The 19,922-nt window shown below is 42.9% G+C and overlaps 2 protein-coding genes across 3 annotated transcripts; one reads left to right on the top strand and one right to left on the bottom strand.

Annotated features, from left to right (window-relative positions):
* Positions 1 to 100: 100 nt before the first annotated feature.
* Positions 101 to 9,912, bottom strand: UNC50 (unc-50 inner nuclear membrane RNA binding protein). Of its 2 annotated transcripts, none has more exons than XM_054476504.2 (6): positions 9,732 to 9,912; positions 8,421 to 8,704; positions 7,573 to 7,693; positions 2,255 to 2,394; positions 2,068 to 2,169; positions 101 to 442 (listed from the first exon to the last, which is right to left on the bottom strand). In XM_054476504.2, the coding sequence occupies exons 2-6, from the start codon at positions 8,698 to 8,700 to the stop codon at positions 306 to 308; spliced, it is 780 nt and encodes a 259-aa protein (XP_054332479.1). In that variant the 5' UTR covers positions 8,701 to 8,704; positions 9,732 to 9,912; the 3' UTR covers positions 101 to 305. The 2 variants fall into 2 exon arrangements, with proteins under 2 accessions (XP_054332479.1, XP_054332480.1); XM_054476505.2 differs by having other exon boundaries at positions 8,421 to 8,817; positions 9,732 to 9,896.
* A 32-nt stretch (positions 9,913 to 9,944) lies between these two features.
* Positions 9,945 to 19,143, top strand: LOC129030794 (cytochrome c oxidase assembly factor 5). The gene is made up of 3 exons (XM_054476506.2): positions 9,945 to 10,150; positions 14,275 to 14,358; positions 17,672 to 19,143. The coding sequence occupies exons 1-3, from the start codon at positions 10,052 to 10,054 to the stop codon at positions 17,711 to 17,713; spliced, it is 225 nt and encodes a 74-aa protein (XP_054332481.1). The 5' UTR covers positions 9,945 to 10,051; the 3' UTR covers positions 17,714 to 19,143.
* The last annotated feature ends 779 nt before the right edge of the window (positions 19,144 to 19,922 follow it).

The raw sequence follows: 19,922 nt of genomic DNA, 5'->3' as shown, positions 1-19,922 counted from the left end.
AGTACTTAATTCATATTGTTTTACATTTATGTTTTCCCCATGCCATTAGCATTTTACATGTAGCTCTTACATTTGCAAATATTAGAGTGAACACACATGCTTTAGTTTAGAAAATATTTATTATAGAAATGTACATTTAATTAGTTTTAAGGAATGTACCTGACCACAGTGTTAATATATATTTCTTCAAATTTGCAAACTTTACACCTTTAAGATATCTACAAAGATAGTTTATTTACAAGTTTTACAAGAAATGATCACTTCACAATACTGTTGACACAGTTACGATCGAATCTTCTCACTTTTTATTTCACTCTGTACTTATAGAAAGAACAGAGAGTATGGGTGAAGTTCCATCCCAGTGCCAGGGACAGCCCGTAGAGCAGAATCAGAGGTGCAAATGGATACAGAAGAATTACTGTATTTTTCAAGAATGGCAATGCTGGAAAAGAAAGGAATCCAAACTGATTTTTTAAAAAAAACTAATAAATGAACATTTTGAAAGACAGCTTACTTCAACATGTGGGGTGGAAGGGAATGCATCTTTTGAATCAGTAAGATGATGCTATTTATACCCAGAACTAGACTACTCTTCCCAACCCCTCTGTGCTGTTTCTTTCTTGTCTAGGGCTGGGAAGAAACCTAGGAGAGGAATTATTTCAGCACAGAGGCTGAGTGGGACATAACACTGGACCAAGAGAGGTTAACAATGAGGGGGAAATGTCACAAATATTCATGAAAACAGTGGTGAATTTAAATTTGTGACTGCCTCAGAAACCTCTAGGAGTCCAACTTAAAGTACAGAGATGGATGACGTTATAGGAAAACATCTTCTTTTAGCTATTTGAGATTTTCCAGTGTAAAGCATTATACCCCCACTTTAAGAGGGTGTGTGCCCAACTAGTAGCCCAGGCTTCAAAAAAGAACTGAAACTCTTAAATATAAAAGTCTGGCTCCAAATATTGATGTTTCTTGCTCACTGCTTAGTTAGCGGGACCCTACCCCATGCATCCTGACCTCAGTATTTCTCATACAGGAAGTTCTTAAACAGAAACTGAGCTGTACTCCAACTATTCTAAGTGGTATAGGGAGTTACCAGGAGCGTTCAAATAACCACTTAGAGAAACCACAGTGCTGCAGTGTTCTCATCACAAAACACTTTCAAAATTCGTTAGAAATGACACAAACATCTCCCCTGGACTAGGGAAAGCACTCCCCAAAGAAGGCATTACAATGAAGGGGTTAAGTGTTCCCTGACAAACCAGCCGAGGGAGAGAACTGGGGTGGGAACAACTCTGGAACCAGGCATAGTCAGAGCCATCTGTATTTACAGTTAGGCCCTAATAATCTACAGTAACAGGAAAGGAAGGGCTAAGAAATGTACAGTGCAGTCTCTAGATTTTATTTGGCTTTATTTAATGGAGATCAGTTCTTAACATAAATGAAAAATTATATATGTTCCTCATTCATATTAAGAAAAATGAACTGACAACAGGATTTAAGAGTAAATCTGCAAACATATCCTGAGGACAATAAATGCTGGGCCCGATCTTCTGTGATCGTCTACAGAACCATACGGTAATCATGAAAACTAAGAATGGGGCAAAAAGTATGATTCAAAAGGCTTTAGAGAACTTCAGTTCATAGACCTATGTAAGAAGATGCCGGGCCCCACCTTTCTTCGCTTTACCCTCCTGCTGGTAACCCACAACCTGAAAGCATGGGAGAAGAGGAGCGAATGGTCTTGGATTCCTGCAAGTCATTTGGAGATAACCAGTATGGTTTAACATGGTTCCTTGAAAGTATAAAATTTGTTATATACCAGCTAGGCCATTTTCTAGCTGCATGACCATGGGTAAGTTGCTTAATCTCTCTGCCTCAGCTTCCTCATTTGAAAACGGAAACAAACCTGTGTAATTGTTATGAAGATTAAATGAGATAATGCACATAAAATACTTAGGATAGTGCTTGTAAGTGTTCCATAAAAGCAAGCTGTTTGTACTACTGTTAACAACTTTCCCCCTCTTGCTATGTTCTCAATCAAAAACATTTAAAAAAATTACTTACCACTGTATCCCAGGAAAGTTACATAGATATAATAGCCAACTGCAACCAACCATAAGGTATTTCCAACTAAGTATCCAATAAATGTGTCTGTTAGGATAACATCTGCCGGAAGAGATGCAGACCATGAGTCCCTTTACCAATGCATGCAATGAAGACTTGGATAATATTCTAATTAACTGCTACTTACGGTTGATGAAAAAAAGCTGGATAAAATGCAAAATGACCAGGAGTGGATAAAAAGCATTGAGATGCACATCAAAAGCATAGCCCCATTCCACATCATAGTCTCTGCTCTGTCGTTTCACTAAATACTTGTTAGAGATGAACCTAAGAGCAAAATTAAAATTTCTTTCATAATTAAATGAATTCTGTAAATGTTTACTGACGACTTTCTATGTGGCAGACATTCTAAATTCTGGAGATATACCAGTAAACAAAACAGACAAAAATCCCTGCCTTCCATCTAGGAAGGAAGGCTGACAATGATACACATATGTCAGATGGTATTATCGAAAGAGACAAAGCAGTAGAGAAATGTGGACAATACAAACTTGAGATGCAATTTTACATATGAGGGTCATAAAGTAACATTTGGGTAAAGACCCAAGGACAGTGATGGTGCCTGGCAGGTCTGGGGAATGGTAAAAAGACCAGTGTGCTGAAAGAAAAGGAACAAGAAATGAAGTCAGAAAAGAAACAGGGTTGGGTCCAACATCAAGTCACATGGGCTCCATGTCTTACGAAGCCTGTGGCCCTTTTACAATCTTTGGCTTTTATTCCTGGTGACGTGAGAAGCCACTGTGGAGTTTTGAGAAAAGTATTTGACTTAAATGCCTTGACAGAGCCTCCCTGGTGGCTGATCTGAGAACAGACTCGAGAGACAAGACTGGCGGCAGAGACCAGTTAGAAGGCTACTGCAAGGAAGAGATGAGCAGAGGGGCTGGTGGCAGTGGAGGTGCTAAGATGTGGCACACACGACACTCTGAAGGTAGAGCCCCTGACATTATTGGATGTGGAGTATGAGAAAAAAATACTCAAGGATGACTGAGAGATTTCTGCCTTGAACAAATGGAAGATGGAGCTGCCTTTAATTGAGGTGGGGCTGGCTGTGGGAAGAGTGGTTTTGAGGTGGGAAGGAGTGTGCGGAAGTTTGAATTTGGACCTGTTATGTTGAAAATGCCAACTAGTATGGAGTAAGAAGTTGTACACAATGTCTAGTGGATAATGAACAGGCCCAAGGCCCAAGACCTGGGTCAACCCCCTATTAAAAGGAGGATGAAATAGTAAGAAGCAGTTAGGAAGAGTGACGCATCCAGCCGTAAGAACAATTATTCAAGCGTACGTCACTGTTCTACAACATGGCCTACTAGTTTTTCGGTTCAATGATGAATAAAAAGTAAAATATCCAAGTAATAGAAAAGTAAGATCTTCAAAGAACAAAACTTGTATTATAAACATATATTGGAAATTCAATGTACTTTTTAATGTATTATTTCATTTCATCTCAAGGGTACAATTAAGAATACGCTATTCCAACACTGGGGATAAAAATGGAAAATAAACAGAGGTACAATACTAATGGTAACAGTCCCTGCATTTCGTTATCTGAAAATGCTAAAACAATACTGAACAAACTAGAGCTTACCAAGACAGTTTCCTTTTTAGCCAAGAATGTGTGCCATTCAAATTTTATGGAATCGTATGTAGCTCGCTCCCCAAGAGCGCCCTTTCTGTAGACATTCTCTGCTGCCCCTATTCTCCTGCTTATCCCAAATGCGCGCTTTTCAAGCTTCTGGCCTCAGTGAGAGTCTTTCCTCTGGAAGACAGATGTGCCTTCTGAGAGCACTCCAAGGCACTGTGGTTTTCACCTCCCAGCTCCATATTAACGCCAGTCAGAGGCTCATCATGGCCCAGACTCCTGCCTCTAGGTCTAGAGTCATCAACCTCAGTGTCTACTGACCTTCTTTTCCACTCTTCAGGAAGCTCCCTGAACTCAACAGGCCAGCAAGGGCTGCTTCATCTGCATCTGCTGCTTCCTCAGTCGTCTAAGCCAAAACCTTACAGATCATCCCAAAGGAGCCTCCCACCCACTCCCTCTTCCTGATCCCCCCTCATACCTCGTTATCTCAGGAAGCTCTCGAATCCATCTCTCCTCTCTTGTCCTATCACCACCATACTATCTGGGACTCCTCTACTCCTACACAGACCTCTGCAAGTGTATCCAGCCTTGCCCACTCACTACTCCAACTTTTGCCTCCTCCACTGCCATGGAAAAGATAGTGTGAGTTTGACATTATTTCCTTACTTCAAAGCCTCAAAGCTCCCCACCTCCTTCTGCCCCCAACCCACACATGCAGTCTATGAGATAAAGTCCAATATTTTTCCTGAATGGCATTAAGGCCAATTTCTCTAGTCACATCTCTTCCCCAGTGACTCGGTGTCACCCTATGCTCCCAGACCTAGTGTGCTGTTCACACCTCTATGCCATTGCACTTGCAATTCCCGGTACCAGGAGTCAAATATTCCCCATCTCCACAAAACACCACCTTATGCTGGCTTCTATAGCTCCTCTGTGATGGTCATCATTACATGTAGTCATTTCTCTTTCTAGTTCCTCACACAACATAGGTTCTCAAAAATACACTGAATCCCTTTCTATTTAATTCAAACTATGATACAGACTCACATGAAATGTGCTAAACTTCAGGCTGATTTGGTCCCCTTCTGTGGCTGATAGTTTGGCTGTGTCCCCAAAATCTCATCTTGAACAGCAATCCCCAGAATCCCCACGTGTCAAGGGTGGGGCCAGATGGACGTAATTTCCCCCATGCTGTTCTCGTGACAGTCAGTGACTGTCTCACAAGATTTGATGGTTTTATAAGCATTTGGCATTTCCCCCACTTGTACTCACTCCATCCTGCCACCCTGTGAGGAAGGTGCCTGCTTCTCCTTTGCCTTCTGCCATGATTATAAGTTTCCTGAGGCCTCCCTAGCAATGCAGAACTGTGAGTCAATTAAACCTTTTTCCTTTATAAATTACCCAGTCTCAGATATTTCTTTATAGCAGCATTGAGAACAGACTAAGACAGTGGCCTCCAGAATTACTGCATTCATGGCAGAATGCTTGTTATGAATGAAACTATTCCTTTGAAAGTCTTATTTACTGAAATTTTAAAACACACCATTTGTTTTTCATGAATTTCTTGGTAATGAATACGTGACTTACATTAGTATTAATTCTAGGCCAGATTTTAGAATTTTATATTAACAGTGCACAGCATTTATTGGCTAATTAGCACATACAAAAGCTCTGCTGTACTAGTCAGAAGTTACAAAGGAAAATACAGGCACATGTCATTTTACCACATTGCACTGTACTGCGCTTCACAGATGCTGTAGTTTTTTAATTTTTACATATTGAAGGCTTGGGGCAACCGTGTCCAGCAAGTCTGCCTGTGCCATTTTTCCAGCAGCATATGCTCACTTCATGTCTCTGTGTCAGCATTTTTTAGCAATAAAGCATTTTAAATTAGTCTATACATTGTTTTTTAGAGCCATAGTGCTGTTGTACACTTAAAAGACTACAGTACAGTGTAAATATGATTTTAATATGCACTGGGAACCAACACATCTGTGTGACTCAGTTTATTGTGATATTTGCTTTACCGCAGTAGTCTGGAATGGAACTAGCATATCTGAGCTATGCCTGTAAAAGGGTGGTATTGGCTGGGTGTGGTGGCTCACGCCTGTAATCCCAGCACTTTGGGAGGCAGAGGCGGGAGGATCACCTGAGGTCAGGAGTTTGAGACCAGCCTGGCCAAATGGCAAAACCCTGTCTCTACTAAAAGTATGGAAATTAGCCAAGTGTGGTGGTGTGTGCCTGTAATCCCAGCTACTCAGAAGGCTGAGGCAGGAGATTCGCTTGAACCCGGGAGGCGGAGGTTGCAGCAAGCTGACAACGCACCATTGCACTCCAGCCTGGGTGACAGAGTGGGACTCCGTCTCAAAAAAAAGAAAGGCTGGTATCAGAAGTTATAGTTGCAGAGTTTTGCTTAAAATATTAGCAACTACCAAATATTGAACACTTAACTATATGTCAGGTAATTTTCATAACATAATTCTCTCAAAAATTGGACAGAATAGGTAATTAACTCAATTTTATAAAAGAAGAGACTGGAACTAAGAGTTTCACAGATAACTAAGTTGGCATTTGAACCCAGGTCTCTCTGCAACTAAAATGTTCTCCACAATGACCACCATGTCTACCCAACCACTGGTCCTCTACTGAGATTGCTAGCCACAACCCCTGCCCTTCATCCAGCATGCCAACCATACAGGAGGACTTTACCAAACACCAGATTTATCCTCAGTACACTGCTGTTGCTAAATCAACCAAAGTCAGACTGAGAACCCTTTTGATAAAGCCTCTGTGTGTGTGTGTGTGTGTATGAGAGAAAGAGAGAGAGAGAGAATTTTATTCTCAGTAGGAAGGCATGAGAAGTTTAAAAAAAAAGCCTTTTTCAAGTATACTTTATTTAATGCAAAGATTCAAAGTAAGATTCCACAAAATAACCCTTTAGACCTAATGGATTTAAACACAATGAATATCAAGAAGTGGTCTCTACTGACAAATGCAGAAAACCATGCTATCATCCAGAAAACTTAAGCAGAACTGGCTAAATCTGTAATATTTTTGCAAAACCAGGCATTTTGTTAGTACGCAGAAAATAAATCTCGGGACCCCAAAATCACTACGCCAAAGGGAAAAGTCAAGCTGGGAACTGTGTCAGGCAAACTTGCCTCCTATTTTATTCCTAAGATAGCTTATCTTTACAGGTGTGGGACAGAAAGTCCTCCTTCTGCTCACCTGAGACAAGTGTTTATCTGATTGCTTCCTCTGCCCCATTGTTTATGTAAAAATGCAGACTCACTGAGCCAGACTAAGGCATAAATGACTATTCCTGTACCTGCCTCTCACAAGTAAATTGTGTATTCAGTGAAAGGCAGATCAAAGACTCAAAAGAATGCAACCATTTGTCTCTTATCTAACTATAACCTGCCTTTCCCCACTTTCTGGATTAAAACAATGTACATTTTACACATATTGACTGATGTCTCAAGTCTCCCTAAAATGTATAAGAGCAAGCTGTGCCCCGACCACCTTGCGCACATGCCATCAGGACCTCCTAAGGCTGTGTCACAGGCATGTCCTTAACTTTGGCAAACTAAATTTTCTAAATTGAGACCGATCTCAGATATTTTGGGTTCAAAACATAATTATTTCAATTATTTGCTACATTTGACAATATTATAAACCAGCCTTTATAGTATTTTCTGATATAGGTAGCAACACAGGAGGGAAAACTGTAATAATCTTGGCAGTCAGAATTGATCATTCAGTAACTCTACCTTGGTTTCAATTTCCATCTGCTGCTATTGTACCTCTGAAGCAAACAAATGGAGATGCTACAGCAGTATCTGAAAAACCAAAGTTACGGTACTTACCACATTAAAGTTGCTATCAGAAGACCAACGCCTACACAATCTATGAGTACAACCCAAAGGAGAAGCTTTATTGTCTCAAAGAATCCCATGTCCAGCACAAAGCCAAATCCTACAGTGGACACTGAAAGAAAGATTCACAAGATTCATTTAGGGACTCTGCTAGGTTCTGGAAATACAGAACACATCCTTTGCCATCCAGATGCCCAGGCTAGTGGGAGAGACAGGTCTGTAAACAAAACTCCCAAGATGTGTGAACACCACCTTGGAACAGAGCGTGGCCACTGAGAGAGCTGAAGTTTCCTGAGGTGGGCCCTTGCCAGGCTGATTCACCACGGTGGCCTCAGTATTTAGAACGCCAGTGTAGAGAAGGCACTAACATAGTTTAAGTCCAGTTAAGGTGCAAAACACCCTATAAACTTCAATATCTTACCCACTTCAACACCCTACAGGTAAATGAGACCCTTGCATTATGGAACTGGAGAACTTCAGTTTCTCAGGTTCACATCAATACCTTTACAATTCTCACTGTGGATTTGCCTGACTGTGAAATGCAATTTCCAGTTTCATATTCCTTTTCACAGTCAGCTGACATTTGGGTACCGATTCAAGTAGTTAAAAAGATATGGAGTGAATCTTGTCCCCTGCTTTTCAATGTCCTAGGGTAACAGTTTACTCTGGCATCTGCTTGGGACCTGTAGAACCAAGACTACAACTTTCTTGAGGCTTCAGTAAAAAGGAGAAATAGTTTCCAATATTTCCAGATTCTGACCCACAACACATTTATAACAAATAAAAAATCTAATCAGAAACACTCAGCGTTCAATTCTATCTCAGATAAACACACTTACCACAGAGCCAGATACTTAACAGGACCAAGAAAGCAGGGTCATCTCTGGCCCACTGGTCCTTTGTCTGTTTTCGATAATGAAAATTTCTGTAAACTCTCTGTGGGGAGGTGAACAGGTAGAGCATCTGCCAGGCAGCAAATTCAAAGTCCATTTGCCGAAAGCGGAAAAGCCTTCTCAGATATTTGTAGCGTTTTGCTCCGGCTGTGTGTCTTGCTGCATCCCTGGAATTCAAGACTCCGTTCCCCTGCACTGAGGAATTCACTGAAGTACTCGGTAACATCTTCCTAGATGGAAGAAAAACATTTCTTTTACACGTATTCTGAAGAAACTTTTGGCTACCGACACTCCTCTTCTGAGTTATTTGGCAGGGAGGTCACTTTCCATGTTCTTCGCAACCCTAGAGAAAAGCCAGGAGTCAAAAGCAAATGCAGTTAGTTCTGAGGCGGGTCTTAGGGCTTGGGAACCGCAGACTGCAACCTCAGGCAAGGGCAACAGCCCACCCTTCTGAATCACCTAGTAACACTTATCCAGGGGCAGCTACCATTACAGAGACAGGGATGATGTGACCGCCCCATGACTCCGAGGACAGTGATAGAGCCAAGATTCGAAATCTGACTCGAAATTCCGTGCTCTTAACCACCAAGCTTTTAAGAAAATGCCTAAGGAAGCAGTTTCAGCCGATTAGAACAGTGTTACTGAAGAGGTCAAATAAATGGCCTATTCACACAGATCCATCAGCGCACTGCCAGCAAGCTTCTCGGTCACTAGAATGAGATTAAAAACCAAGGAAAACTCCGAACCCTAGTGTTTTCATCCGGAATAGTTCAGCAGAGGGAGCTGTAGCGTCGGAGTCCAGTCCAACCGGTCCGAGCTCCGCGGAGCGCCGGCCACTGCCCGGCTGCCCGTCTCCCCTCCACTTCGCAGGCCCCTCGGATGCCGGCAGCGTCTGGCTGGGCCCAGCTGCTCCCTCCCTGCCCGGGGCCGCGGGTACGGCTGCCAGATTTAGCAAATAAAAACACAGAATGTCCAGCTCCCTTTGGATTTCCGACAAGCCACGAATAAGGTTTTAGTATGCCTACATCCCACGCAACAGTTCGGACATGCTTATACTAAATGCTCTTTCTTTATCTACGATGCAAGTGTAACTAGGCGTCCTTTCATTTTAGCCGCAACTCTATCGCCAGCCGAGGGGCCAGACGCCGACATGGTCACTGCCAGGCCGCAGCGACGTCAGGCCGCAAGCTGTCGGGATTAAATGGCCCCCAGCGCAAGCCCGGGCCACGGGAGGGCAGAGTGGTCCTCAGACCTCACCTGCAGTCCTGCTACAGCCTCGACCCGCGTCCGAAGCAGCCCACCACCTCCTCCCAGCAGCAGAGCCCAGCCGCCACAGGCGGGCTCCCCTTCTCGCAACGTAGCCGGCGCTTGGGGCGCGCCGCGTCACGGGCACCGACTTCCGCCGCGCACGCGCCACCTCTCGGCCCCCGTAGTCCTCGGCCCGACCGCCGCGGCCCGCCGGAAGTTGTTGCCACTGGTTTCCGGTCCCCTGAGAGTGGGGCCTCGCTCGCTCCCTACCCGCTCGCAACCGTTGCGGTGGGAGAAAGCCGAGTCCGCAGCGGAGGGGAAACGCCGTCATGCCCAAGTATTACGAGGACAAGCCGCAGGGCGGCGCGTGCGGGGGCCTGAAGGAGGACCTGGGCGCGTGTCTGCTGGAGTCGGACTGTGTGGTCCAGGTAGCGCGGCCGGGCGCTCCCGGTGGTGACGACGCCTGCTCCAGGCAGGCGCGGCTCGGCGGAGGGCAGCGGGTCGCCCGCGGCGGCGGTTGGAGTTAACCATCCCGGGCGTAGGTCACAGCTCGGGCTCACTGAACGTGCGCAGATCCACTGAGCTATCGGAGTCCCAGTTCCCTGTGGGGTTAAATCGGAGATAAAGATAAACGCACCCTGTCGGGTTTTTGTAAAGGTTAACCCATTTCAGTTCACGAAGCGTTTATTGAATGCTAGCAACTCTACTAGGCTCTGGAGACATAAAGGAGAATAAGCCAGGTTTCTTGCCTGCCTAGAAGTGATAATCTGTAGAATTAATGATTCCAGAGAGTTGCGTAAACCTGGTACACTGCCCTGGCCAATAGTGTCTCCTGCCTGTTCAGTTGTGACTGAATGTGTGCTCAGTTTGCTTTGTGTTGATATGAATTTGTTTCTGAGTTACAGTTCTCTGCATTCTTGGATGTTAAGTTGTAGAAATAAGGCAACTCCATATTTTCACGATTTCGTATCTTGCTTCCCCTACACTCTTCCTTCACTCCCCGGCTACGGACACAGGTCTCAGCACCCTCTCGGAATGCACTGAGGCGTGTAGTGAGGTTCACAGTGGATGTGAGTTCTGGATTAGAGCTCAAGTAAAGCACAAGTGCCTTTTCCAATTGCAGAGGCCCGACGAGAGGACATTCAGTTGTGTGCAATTGTCTTTGCATTGGGGGATGTAGTTTCAGAAAGTTGCTGTTATTTCAGAGAAAAGATTACCCCCAAATGGACATCCACTGTAAGACTGTATCAGTGTTTCTACCGAGTCACAATTTGTTTGGTTCACTGATTTTAGCAGTCAGCCATTCTCGCCTCCCAATGTCTAGTAAAACTTGAGTTATTATAAATTTCAGAGATTATCTCGCGCAACTTCCTTATATAAATGAGGAAACTGAAGTACCGTTGTTTTCAGGCTCCCCTGTCCAGGGCTGTGTCCCCTCTGCCTCTTACTCACTGGTGCTGCCGTTCAGCCAGCTCCTGGTAAATGCCTCTTAAGTGGCAGGCATGGTACCTGACACTGGTGATAACGAAGATGAATCAGTAACAGTCACTACCCATGTAAGCTTAGTGTCATGGGAGAAATAGACATCTAAGGGTCTAAATTCCTGCCATAAGACTGTAAGCATTTATTAAACATGGGTTTAATAACTAGATCTTGAGGAAAAAAATGCGTTAGCCCAAGGGGAGAGCATCTGATTTTGCTTCAGAATTTGGAATCTTCTAAGGTGACATTTGAGCTGAGTCTTAAAAGTTGAGTAGTAGTTATCAAGTAAAGGAATGGGAACTGTTGTGGTTGTGGGGAAAATCTGAAAGAACAGCAACTGCAGAGGCAGGGAAATGTGGGAGGGCCCAGAGGAGCTAGTGTCCTGCCATAGGGGAATGCGACAGAAGGCCTGAGGGGAAGGTTGCAGCCAGGTGTGAAGGCCTGCATGTGTGTCAGAGTCAGAGTCAGAGTGAGGAGACTGGCTTTTATCCAGACGTTCAGCATCGGAAGGCCATGTTGATGAGTAGTCAAAGGAAGAAAGTACACTGAGTAGGACTGAGGAAAGAAACTCCAAGTGGAGGACAATAGCAGCAGCACAGAGAATTCCAAGCTGGCTTTCTGCAGCGGTTGATACAGCAAACATGTATGGAGTGCAGGCTCCAGTTGAGGGAACAAATACTGATGAATGGAACATGGTCTCTCCAGTGTAGAAAGCAGAGCTGTTTGGCTAGAATGCTGTAGGCAGAGATTATGGTTGGGACAGCTGGTACAGACTTTGCTTTTCCCACCATTGAATATGTGGCCTTACCAATGCTCAGTTAGGTCAGCCAGAAAACGTGATGCTTATAAGCACTTCTTTAGATGGAAGTTCATATATGGTTTGTGTTAAATTCATTCTGAATGGTGACTTCAGCTGGAGTGTAAAAGGGCAATAGTGAGGAAGGTTTGCAGGTCCAGAACAATCTCCTACAATCTGTTGGCAGCTACTGCCCACTGCCCCTCACTGGGGACTCTGAAAGACCAAGGAAAGCTCTGCTGAGGTCTGTGCTTGCTCTGTGTGGCAACCTTACTTATGATGGAAATTTTTGATTTCTTAAGTTCTTGAATAAAAAGGTTAATCTGATCCTATGGCAAGTTGGTGCTGTAGTCTCTTCTTGCCAGTCTTTAAGCCACCTGAAACCTGCAGCACCTCGCTCCAGGGAGGAATTCAACATAAACATGTATTTAGTTCTAGGTGCTGCTTTGGGAGATTGTCAAGAAGTTAGAGGGCCTCAGAGAAACTCAGGGTAATGGTAAGGATGTAAATTCCAGTGGGGCTGGAGGAAAGCAGGGAAAAAGCAGATTCAACAGTCATCTCTTGAAGAGACTTCTTATGATTTAATGACTCCTGGATGATCAGGACAATGAAACTCTGCCAGAGGAACGTCACTCATCATAGGATACCTTCTTTGTCTCCACAAACAGCTTCCAGATCCGCTGACTCTTCATCAGAATCACCTAGAAGTGGTGTGGCTTTTTAAAAGTACAGATTCCACTGCTGCCCTCACCCTACCCCCAATAAGTTAAAAGTTTCTTTCGTAGGTTGGTTCTTGGGCACAGCCATGTTTGAGAGCACTGACTGATCTTGACCTCAGAAGGCAAAAAAGCTTGGGAGTGTATTAGTTAGAATATAGATTAAAGTACATGTTACAGAGACCCAGAATAATAGTGGCTTAAACAAGACAGAATTTTCTCTTTTGTTCTTGTGCCTATAATCAGGGCCTGGTCATTTCCCTCAATCTTCCATGAACACAGACACTGTTGATCTTGAGACTCTGTGCTGTGAAAATAGGAAAATATAGGAAGTAGGGTGTTGCTCTCATATTCATGGTCCAAGACTGCTTTGCTTCCACATCATCAGGCCCGGCAACCTTATGGAGTGAAGTGAGGAAAGGGGCAAGCCTCTTTAAGGACCAACCCAGAAGTTCTACACCTGGTTCCCACACATTCCAGTGGCTAGAATTTAGTCACAGGACCATAGCTAGATGCAAGGGTGTCTAGGAGATCTCACCCAGCTATATGCTGGATAAAAAGGAAGAGCAGACAGCTAGCAGTGTTATTTGGGGTGGAGTGGATGACGAATGACTGTCTCTTAGCTTTAGTGTATCTAGATGGATCTTCACCCCAGGCAGTTGACAATATAGGTTGAAAGCTTTTGAAAACGGTAGCATCTTAGATACAGTTTGAAGAGGCATCAGCTTATAAACTATAGTTATAACCTTTGGTATGGTTGGTCTTCTTTGTCTGCCTCCACGTCATTCATGTGGGCAACACATCCCACCAGCAGAATTGCAGAGTTTGGAGAGGAAGGAAACCTACTACTCTGATCCACTTTTGAGAGTCACTGAGGTAGATGACATTTGATATTTAGGACCCAGGCAGACATACAGACTGGAAGGTGGCCAAGATTCCTGGGGGACAGGAATACCACAGACATAGTACCCTGTAGCTTTTCATAGTAAAAACTAGCAGAGTGTGCCTGGCACTTGCAACATAAAGGTTCTGGGGAGTGGCTGCAGTGATGCGGCTGTAGAGTCAAAATCTGCTTGAGGGAAAATCCCTGATTACGCAGAGCAGATGAGCTTTGGGTTACATTTTTCCTGGTGCATGAATGGGCCACGTTTCTATTTAAGTAGTATTCCAGCCTGCCTTGTTAATATCTTTGTAAAGTGTTTCGTGCCAACACTAAAAATATTCTGATTTTAGGGTACCCAGTTCACACATTTCACCCATAAGGAAATAAAGATATCCCTTTCTAGATTTTTATATAAACAGTTTAAGGAAAAGTATCCCATAGAAACCGGTGTTTTGAAGAATTCAACAGTGTCCTTAAAGTTCCCAAGTTACTTTACAATTTTTTATTCATTCTTTAGGCACCAACAGCCCAAATGAATTAAGAACTATTTCCTGCTTAACTTTCTATTTTCCTCTTTTAACACTTTAAAAAGGGACTATTTTCAGAAGGACAATTATTTTGTACTTTGTGAGAAAATTTCCAAGGTGTTTATATTGTTTTGTGTGTCTGTCATAGGAAGGAAAATCACCTCGGCAGTGTTTGAAGGAAGGATACTGCAACTCTTTGAAGTACGCATTTTTTGAGTGTAAAAGATCAGTGGTAAGTGGTTAAAGATTTTTAAAAGCTTAGGCTAAAAATTAGCTATAGGGAGGTTAAATATATGAATGACTTAATAGTTATAGATAAGTTGCAGTGATATGGTTTGGAAAAAATTACATAGATAATATTTCTTCCCCCAGTGAGTTAATGTTAGGTAGCGTTCATAAAAACCCACAGCTCATTGTTATGTTCTTCTATCACCGTGCTAACCACAGCTGCCAAACTTCATGCATTTCTGAAAGTGTGAGAATGAAGTCTCGGCAGGTATATACGGGTAAAAGTTGATGTTGGCCACTCGAGTTCAGATCAGTTGGCAATTGTATACAAACATATAATGTGGAGCTCTAAGGTGTATACACTTGTGCCTTATGTGACTAAGAGAAAATGTCAGTATCTGTGTTTGAATTTTGGAGGGATGGATTGTAGAAATAGGGCCTAAAAAGAGATTACAAATCTCTGGGGTTCATTCTAACATTCTTTGATTTGGAAGATGTACGGAGATCTTTGGAATGGAAACTGAGACCCTTTTCTTGGAGAAATGTGTAAAACCGAAAATATGAGCATCCCATTAAAGGAAGAAAGCACTTGGACTTGAGGATGCTTTTTTTTTTTTTTTTTTTGAGACGGAGTCTTGCTCTGTCACCAGGCTGGAGTGCAGTGGCGCAATCTCGGATCACTGCAACCTCTGCCTCCTGGGTTCAAGAGATTCTCCTGCCTCAGCCTGCTGAGTAGCTGGGATTACAGGCGCCTGCCACTGTGCCCAGCTAATTTTTGTATTTTTTTAGTAGAGATGGGATTTCACCATGTTGGCCAGGCTGGTCTTGAACTCCTGACCTCAGGTGATCTGCCTGCCTCGGCTTCCCAAAGTGCTGGGATTACAGGAGTGAGCCACCACACCTGGCCTTGAGCATGCTTTTGTTTGCTTAGGAACTACACTGCAAATCCCTTCCTTTTTGTTAACAAAAGAAATGGAGGGTACTGATACTTACGACCTGCAAGTGGTTGTAAACAAAGAACTTGGAGCATGTTTGCCAGCTAATCAGATCCAGGGAGGGTGTAAAGTTAGATTAAATTTGGCCCTGCTCTGTTTACTTTCTTAAGTGACATCTTTTCCTGTCATTTGGTGTGAATAGAGAAGGATTTTGCCTTCTTTCACATAGATTTGTTACCCATGTAAAATGCAAACCTTTAACTTTGTCAAGAATTTCAAAGTGTGTGCAGTAAACCCTCTGAAATTCTCTACCTAAAGCTCAGTCTTTGATCTTCAAAGAACGAAGAAGTCAGATTTTTATTTTTACAATTTATCTACTTTCTGCAGAAATTTTTAACAATCTTACATAAAAAGTAAAATGTTCTTACCATTTCTAAATATCAGTACAAGGCAGAGTTTCACGTATACTTTGACACTGAAAAGAGCACCTTAGGGACCCCTTTTTTTTTTTTTTGAGATGGAGTCTCGCTCTGTTGCCCAGGCTGGAGTGCAGTGGTGCAATCTTGGCTCACTGCAACCTCCGTGTCCTGGGTTCAAGTGATTCTCGTGCCTCAGCCTCCCGAGTAGCTGGGACTACAGGCGACCGCCACCATGCCCAGCTAATTTTTATATTTTTAGTAGAGATGGGGTTTCGCCATGTTGGCCAGGCTGGTCTCGAACTCCTGATCCACCCACCTCTCCCTCCCAGAGTGCTGGGATTACAGGCATGAGCCATTACACCCGACCAGCTTAGGGACCTTTTTATAATCTTTCTCCAAGACCATGTTTTACTGTTAGTCCTCCAAAATGAGTAGAGTCATATCACTCTTAATGCAACTTGTTATACATGCTTGGTAAAAAACCCAGAAATATAACAATTTAAATTGTGTGGGTAATTTTGTATGCTATTACAGTGAGTGTGCATCTTATTGAAGGTGAGATGGGAAGTTTGAATCTGCTGTTCTCTCATAGTATGAGCAGTTCACCATCCTGATTCCTGTGTTTTAAAATTATTTTTTTAAAAAGTATGGCTTTAGCTACTTTACCTAGTGCTCAATGAGTAAATGGCTGTCTGTCCACACTGACTTTGTTGGACTAACTGGCAGGGTCTGTCTCCAACATAATTCCTTCCTATAGAATAGTGGTCTGCAACCTTTTTGGCACCAGGGACCAATTCCATGGAAGAAGACAATCTTTCCACGGACGGAGAAGGGGGCAGGGGATGGTTTTGGGATGAAACTGTTGCACTTCAGATCATCAGGCATTAGATTCTCATAAGGAGCATACAACCTAGATCCCTTGGATGTGCAGTTCACAGTAGGGTTCATGCTCCTGAGACTCTAATGCTGCTGATCTGACTATAATGCCCCTGATCTGACAGGAGGTGGAGCTCAGGCCCTAACACTCCCTTTCCTGCTGCTGACCTTGTGTGTGGCCCGCTTCCTACCAGGCCATGGACTGGTACAGGTCTATGGCCTGGAGGTTAGGGACCCCCAATATAGAAGTTTTGGGGAGTGACATTGACTATGCAAGTTTGCCTTATAAACTGACTTTAGAACCCTCTGCTCTACCTACTACCCTTAAGAAATGACTGCACTGTGAGGCTTCAAACAACGTGCTGCCAGTTTGTGAGGTGGTAATTCACCTGAAGGACTTTTAATCCCAAAGTCATGTGTTACTTAACATTTTTCAGGGCTCATCAGTTGCAATTTAAAGATTTCAAATATATTTGAATATTAACCTAAACCTAGAAAGTTACGTTTTTTAGAAGAAGGATGTATATGGAGTATAGTCCAAATAAAAAGTTAAATGTAATTTGGATTCTGCTTGTGAAGAAAATCTTTATTGATTGCCCTTAAGCGGAACTTATATTTTTAATGCCATCTTTCTTATTTATTTATTTATTTATTGCTCAGGCTGGAGTGCAGTGGCGCGATCTTGGCTCACTGCAACCTCCACCTCCTGGGTTCGAGCAATTCTCCCGCCTCCGCCTCCCGAGTAGCTGGGATTACAGATGCATGCCACCACGCCCAGCTAATTTTTGTATTTTTTAGTAGAGATGGGGTTTCACCACGTTGGCCAGGCTGGTCTCAAACTCTTGACCTTGTGATCCGCCCACCTCATCATCCCAAAGTGCTGGGATTACAGGCGTGAGCCACTGTGCCCTGCCAATGCTATCTTTATTACTGTGGTTTTTCTTGGTAGTTCTGATGTCATTACCTTTTTGATTTTGCTAATAACTGGTTTATTTCTCTCATGCGGTGATAACCTTACCAAAGTAAGGGGTGTTTCATTAATTATATTGTACCAGATTTGATTTAATTGTATTATATTTATTTTCAGTTGGATAACAGGGCAAGATTCAGAGGAAGAAAAGGATATTGATACATTATGTTGAAGCCAACATGGAAAACAACAAATATTTTCCCTGGTCATTAACACAAAGAAGCCAGAACAGGAAATGTACTTTTTACTACATCTGTTTGGTTGGACCAGATTTCCCCTCCATGGAACACTGAAGAAAATGGATGAGTTCTGTTTTCGAATATGTATAAAGTAAATGATTCTCTTGATCCAAGTTATTTTTAGAAGAATAACCTAATTGAACAGTTATGGGTTGGGAGCATAATAAATGTATTTTGAGAATTGTTCTAAAGCACAGAAAATGGAAAGATTGTTATTTGCAAACTTGACTCTTGAATTGAGTTACCCAATTTGTACAGGCCACTGATGTGACTGACACAGTCGATAACATGGAGCCTATCCAGAAGATGTCTGTTGGGAAAGTTTAGGATAAAACTTTTTCTTTAGTTCAGTCCTTTCCTGTCTAGTTCTAAAATGAATTGTGTTTGATTCCTTAGAGAAGAAATACTTCATTTGTGCTCTGATTCACTGAAGTAATAACCTCAGCACTTTAATAGCATCCACAGGCATAGCTGATGCTAGGCCCCAGATTGTGTTGCCCAGGCTCTTTACCATCATCTTCAGACTGTTTTTGTTTCCTGGTTTCATTTTCAGTTTGGCCCGCTTTACATCATGGGCCAGTGTCAGCTCCAAGTCCACATCCTTACTATCCATGATTCAAAAGGGAGAGACAGAACTTCCTTTTTCAGGGTCCACAAATCAAATCTATAAAAGGACTCTGGTCTTCCCAGGATCACCTGCCCTTGCATTGGACCAGTCCCTATGGAAGAGGGGATGGGGGCCTGTGATCTTGGCCAGGCCTGGGCTATCTGCACTGTCATTGCTAACTCCTGTCAGAATCACATGGATGAGTAGTGGGCTGAATCCCAAAAGGAAAGGGGTTTAGACCAAGTGGAAACAACAGATGTTCACTGTAGAAAGCAAGAATGAAAACCATGAAGTGGTTGAAGATTAGCCTTACAGTAATTTTATTCTGATCACTTAATACAGTAGAGTCAAACAGGAATCCAAGTTTCCAACTTTATTTTTGGCATTGAAGAATCACAAAGAACTCTGGCGTCTTCCATGGTTCACTGGAGTTAAAGCAATCAGGGCGTTGTACAGCTCACTTGAGTTTTTAAAGGTTCTACTAAAAAGTGAGAATTCCACACCAATATGGGTCATTGTTGCAGAATATCACAAAGGTCTGTTGTGTATACTCCTTTTCACCAGGAAAGGGACAATAATGGTTTTTTTCAATGTATATATATTTAAGTGATATAACTTTTTATTAACAAAAGTAAACAACTCTGAAATGTATATTATAAAGCCCTGTCATCTTTGTTTAGTAACAGCTTTATTGAGCTTTATTTGGAGAAATACACATACCATAAAATTCACCCTGAAACTTACCAATTCAGTGTTTTTTATTATATCTACAGAGTTGTGCAACCATCACCACTAATTCCAGAACATTTGCATCACTACAAAGAGCAACCTGTACCCATTAGCAGTCACTTCCCTTCTCCCTCAGCCTCTAAAAAACCCCTAAGAGCTTTTTATATAACATGTAGCCTTTTGTGACTGGCTTCTTTCACTTACCATAATGTTTTCAAAGCTTATCCACATGTAGAATCTATCTGTACTTCATTACCTTTTGTGAATAATATTCCATAGTATAGATGTACCACATTTTATTTATCCATTCATCAGTTGGCAGACTGGTTTGTTTACACATTTGGGCTGTTACGACTAATGCTATGAACAGTGGTGAACAAGTTTTGCATGGACATATGTTTCTGTAAGAGTGGAATTACAGGGTCATATAATTCCAACCTTTTTTTTTTTTTTGAGACAGGGTCTCTGCTGTTGCCCAGAGTGCAGTGGCATGATTGCGGCTCACTGCAGCCTCACCCAGGCTCCTCCTAACTCAGCCTCCTGAGTAGCTGGGACCACAGTGACGTGACACCATGCCCAGCTAAGTTTTTTTGTATTTTTGTGGAGACAGTCTCCCCATGTTGCCCAGGCTGGTCTCAAACTCTTGGGCTCAGGTGATCCTCCCACCTCGGCCTCCCAAAGTGCTGGGATTACAGGCGTGGGCCACTGTTCCTGGCCCAACTTTAACATTTTGATGAACTGCCAAAATTTTCCACAGTAGCTGTACCACTTTACATTTCCACCAACAATCTTT

Source organism: Pongo pygmaeus, chromosome 12 (assembly GCF_028885625.2).
Source record: "Pongo pygmaeus isolate AG05252 chromosome 12, NHGRI_mPonPyg2-v2.0_pri, whole genome shotgun sequence".
NCBI lineage: Eukaryota > Metazoa > Chordata > Mammalia > Primates > Hominidae > Pongo > Pongo pygmaeus.
Note: the sequence above shows the minus strand (reverse complement) of the source record. Positions and strands in the feature narration are given on the sequence as shown.

Excerpts from the sequence above, each read along its gene's own strand:
- LOC129030794 (XM_054476506.2), top strand. The coding sequence starts at position 10,052 with ATGCCCAAGTATTACGAGGACAAGCCGCAGGGCGGCGCGTGCGGGGGC. Across the intron at positions 10,151-14,274 it reads AGTCGGACTGTGTGGTCCAG|GAAGGAAAATCACCTCGGCA; the intron begins GTAGCGCGGCCG and ends TGTCTGTCATAG. Across the intron at positions 14,359-17,671 it reads TTGAGTGTAAAAGATCAGTG|TTGGATAACAGGGCAAGATT; the intron begins GTAAGTGGTTAA and ends ATTTATTTTCAG.
- UNC50 (XM_054476504.2), bottom strand. The coding sequence starts at position 8,700 with ATGTTACCGAGTACTTCAGTGAATTCCTCAGTGCAGGGGAACGGAGTC. Across the intron at positions 2,395-7,572 it reads CTGATAGCAACTTTAATGTG|GTTCATCTCTAACAAGTATT; the intron begins GTAAGTACCGTA and ends TTTTGCTCTTAG. Across the intron at positions 443-2,067 it reads AACTTTCCTGGGATACAGTG|CATTGCCATTCTTGAAAAAT; the intron begins GTAAGTAATTTT and ends TTTCTTTTCCAG.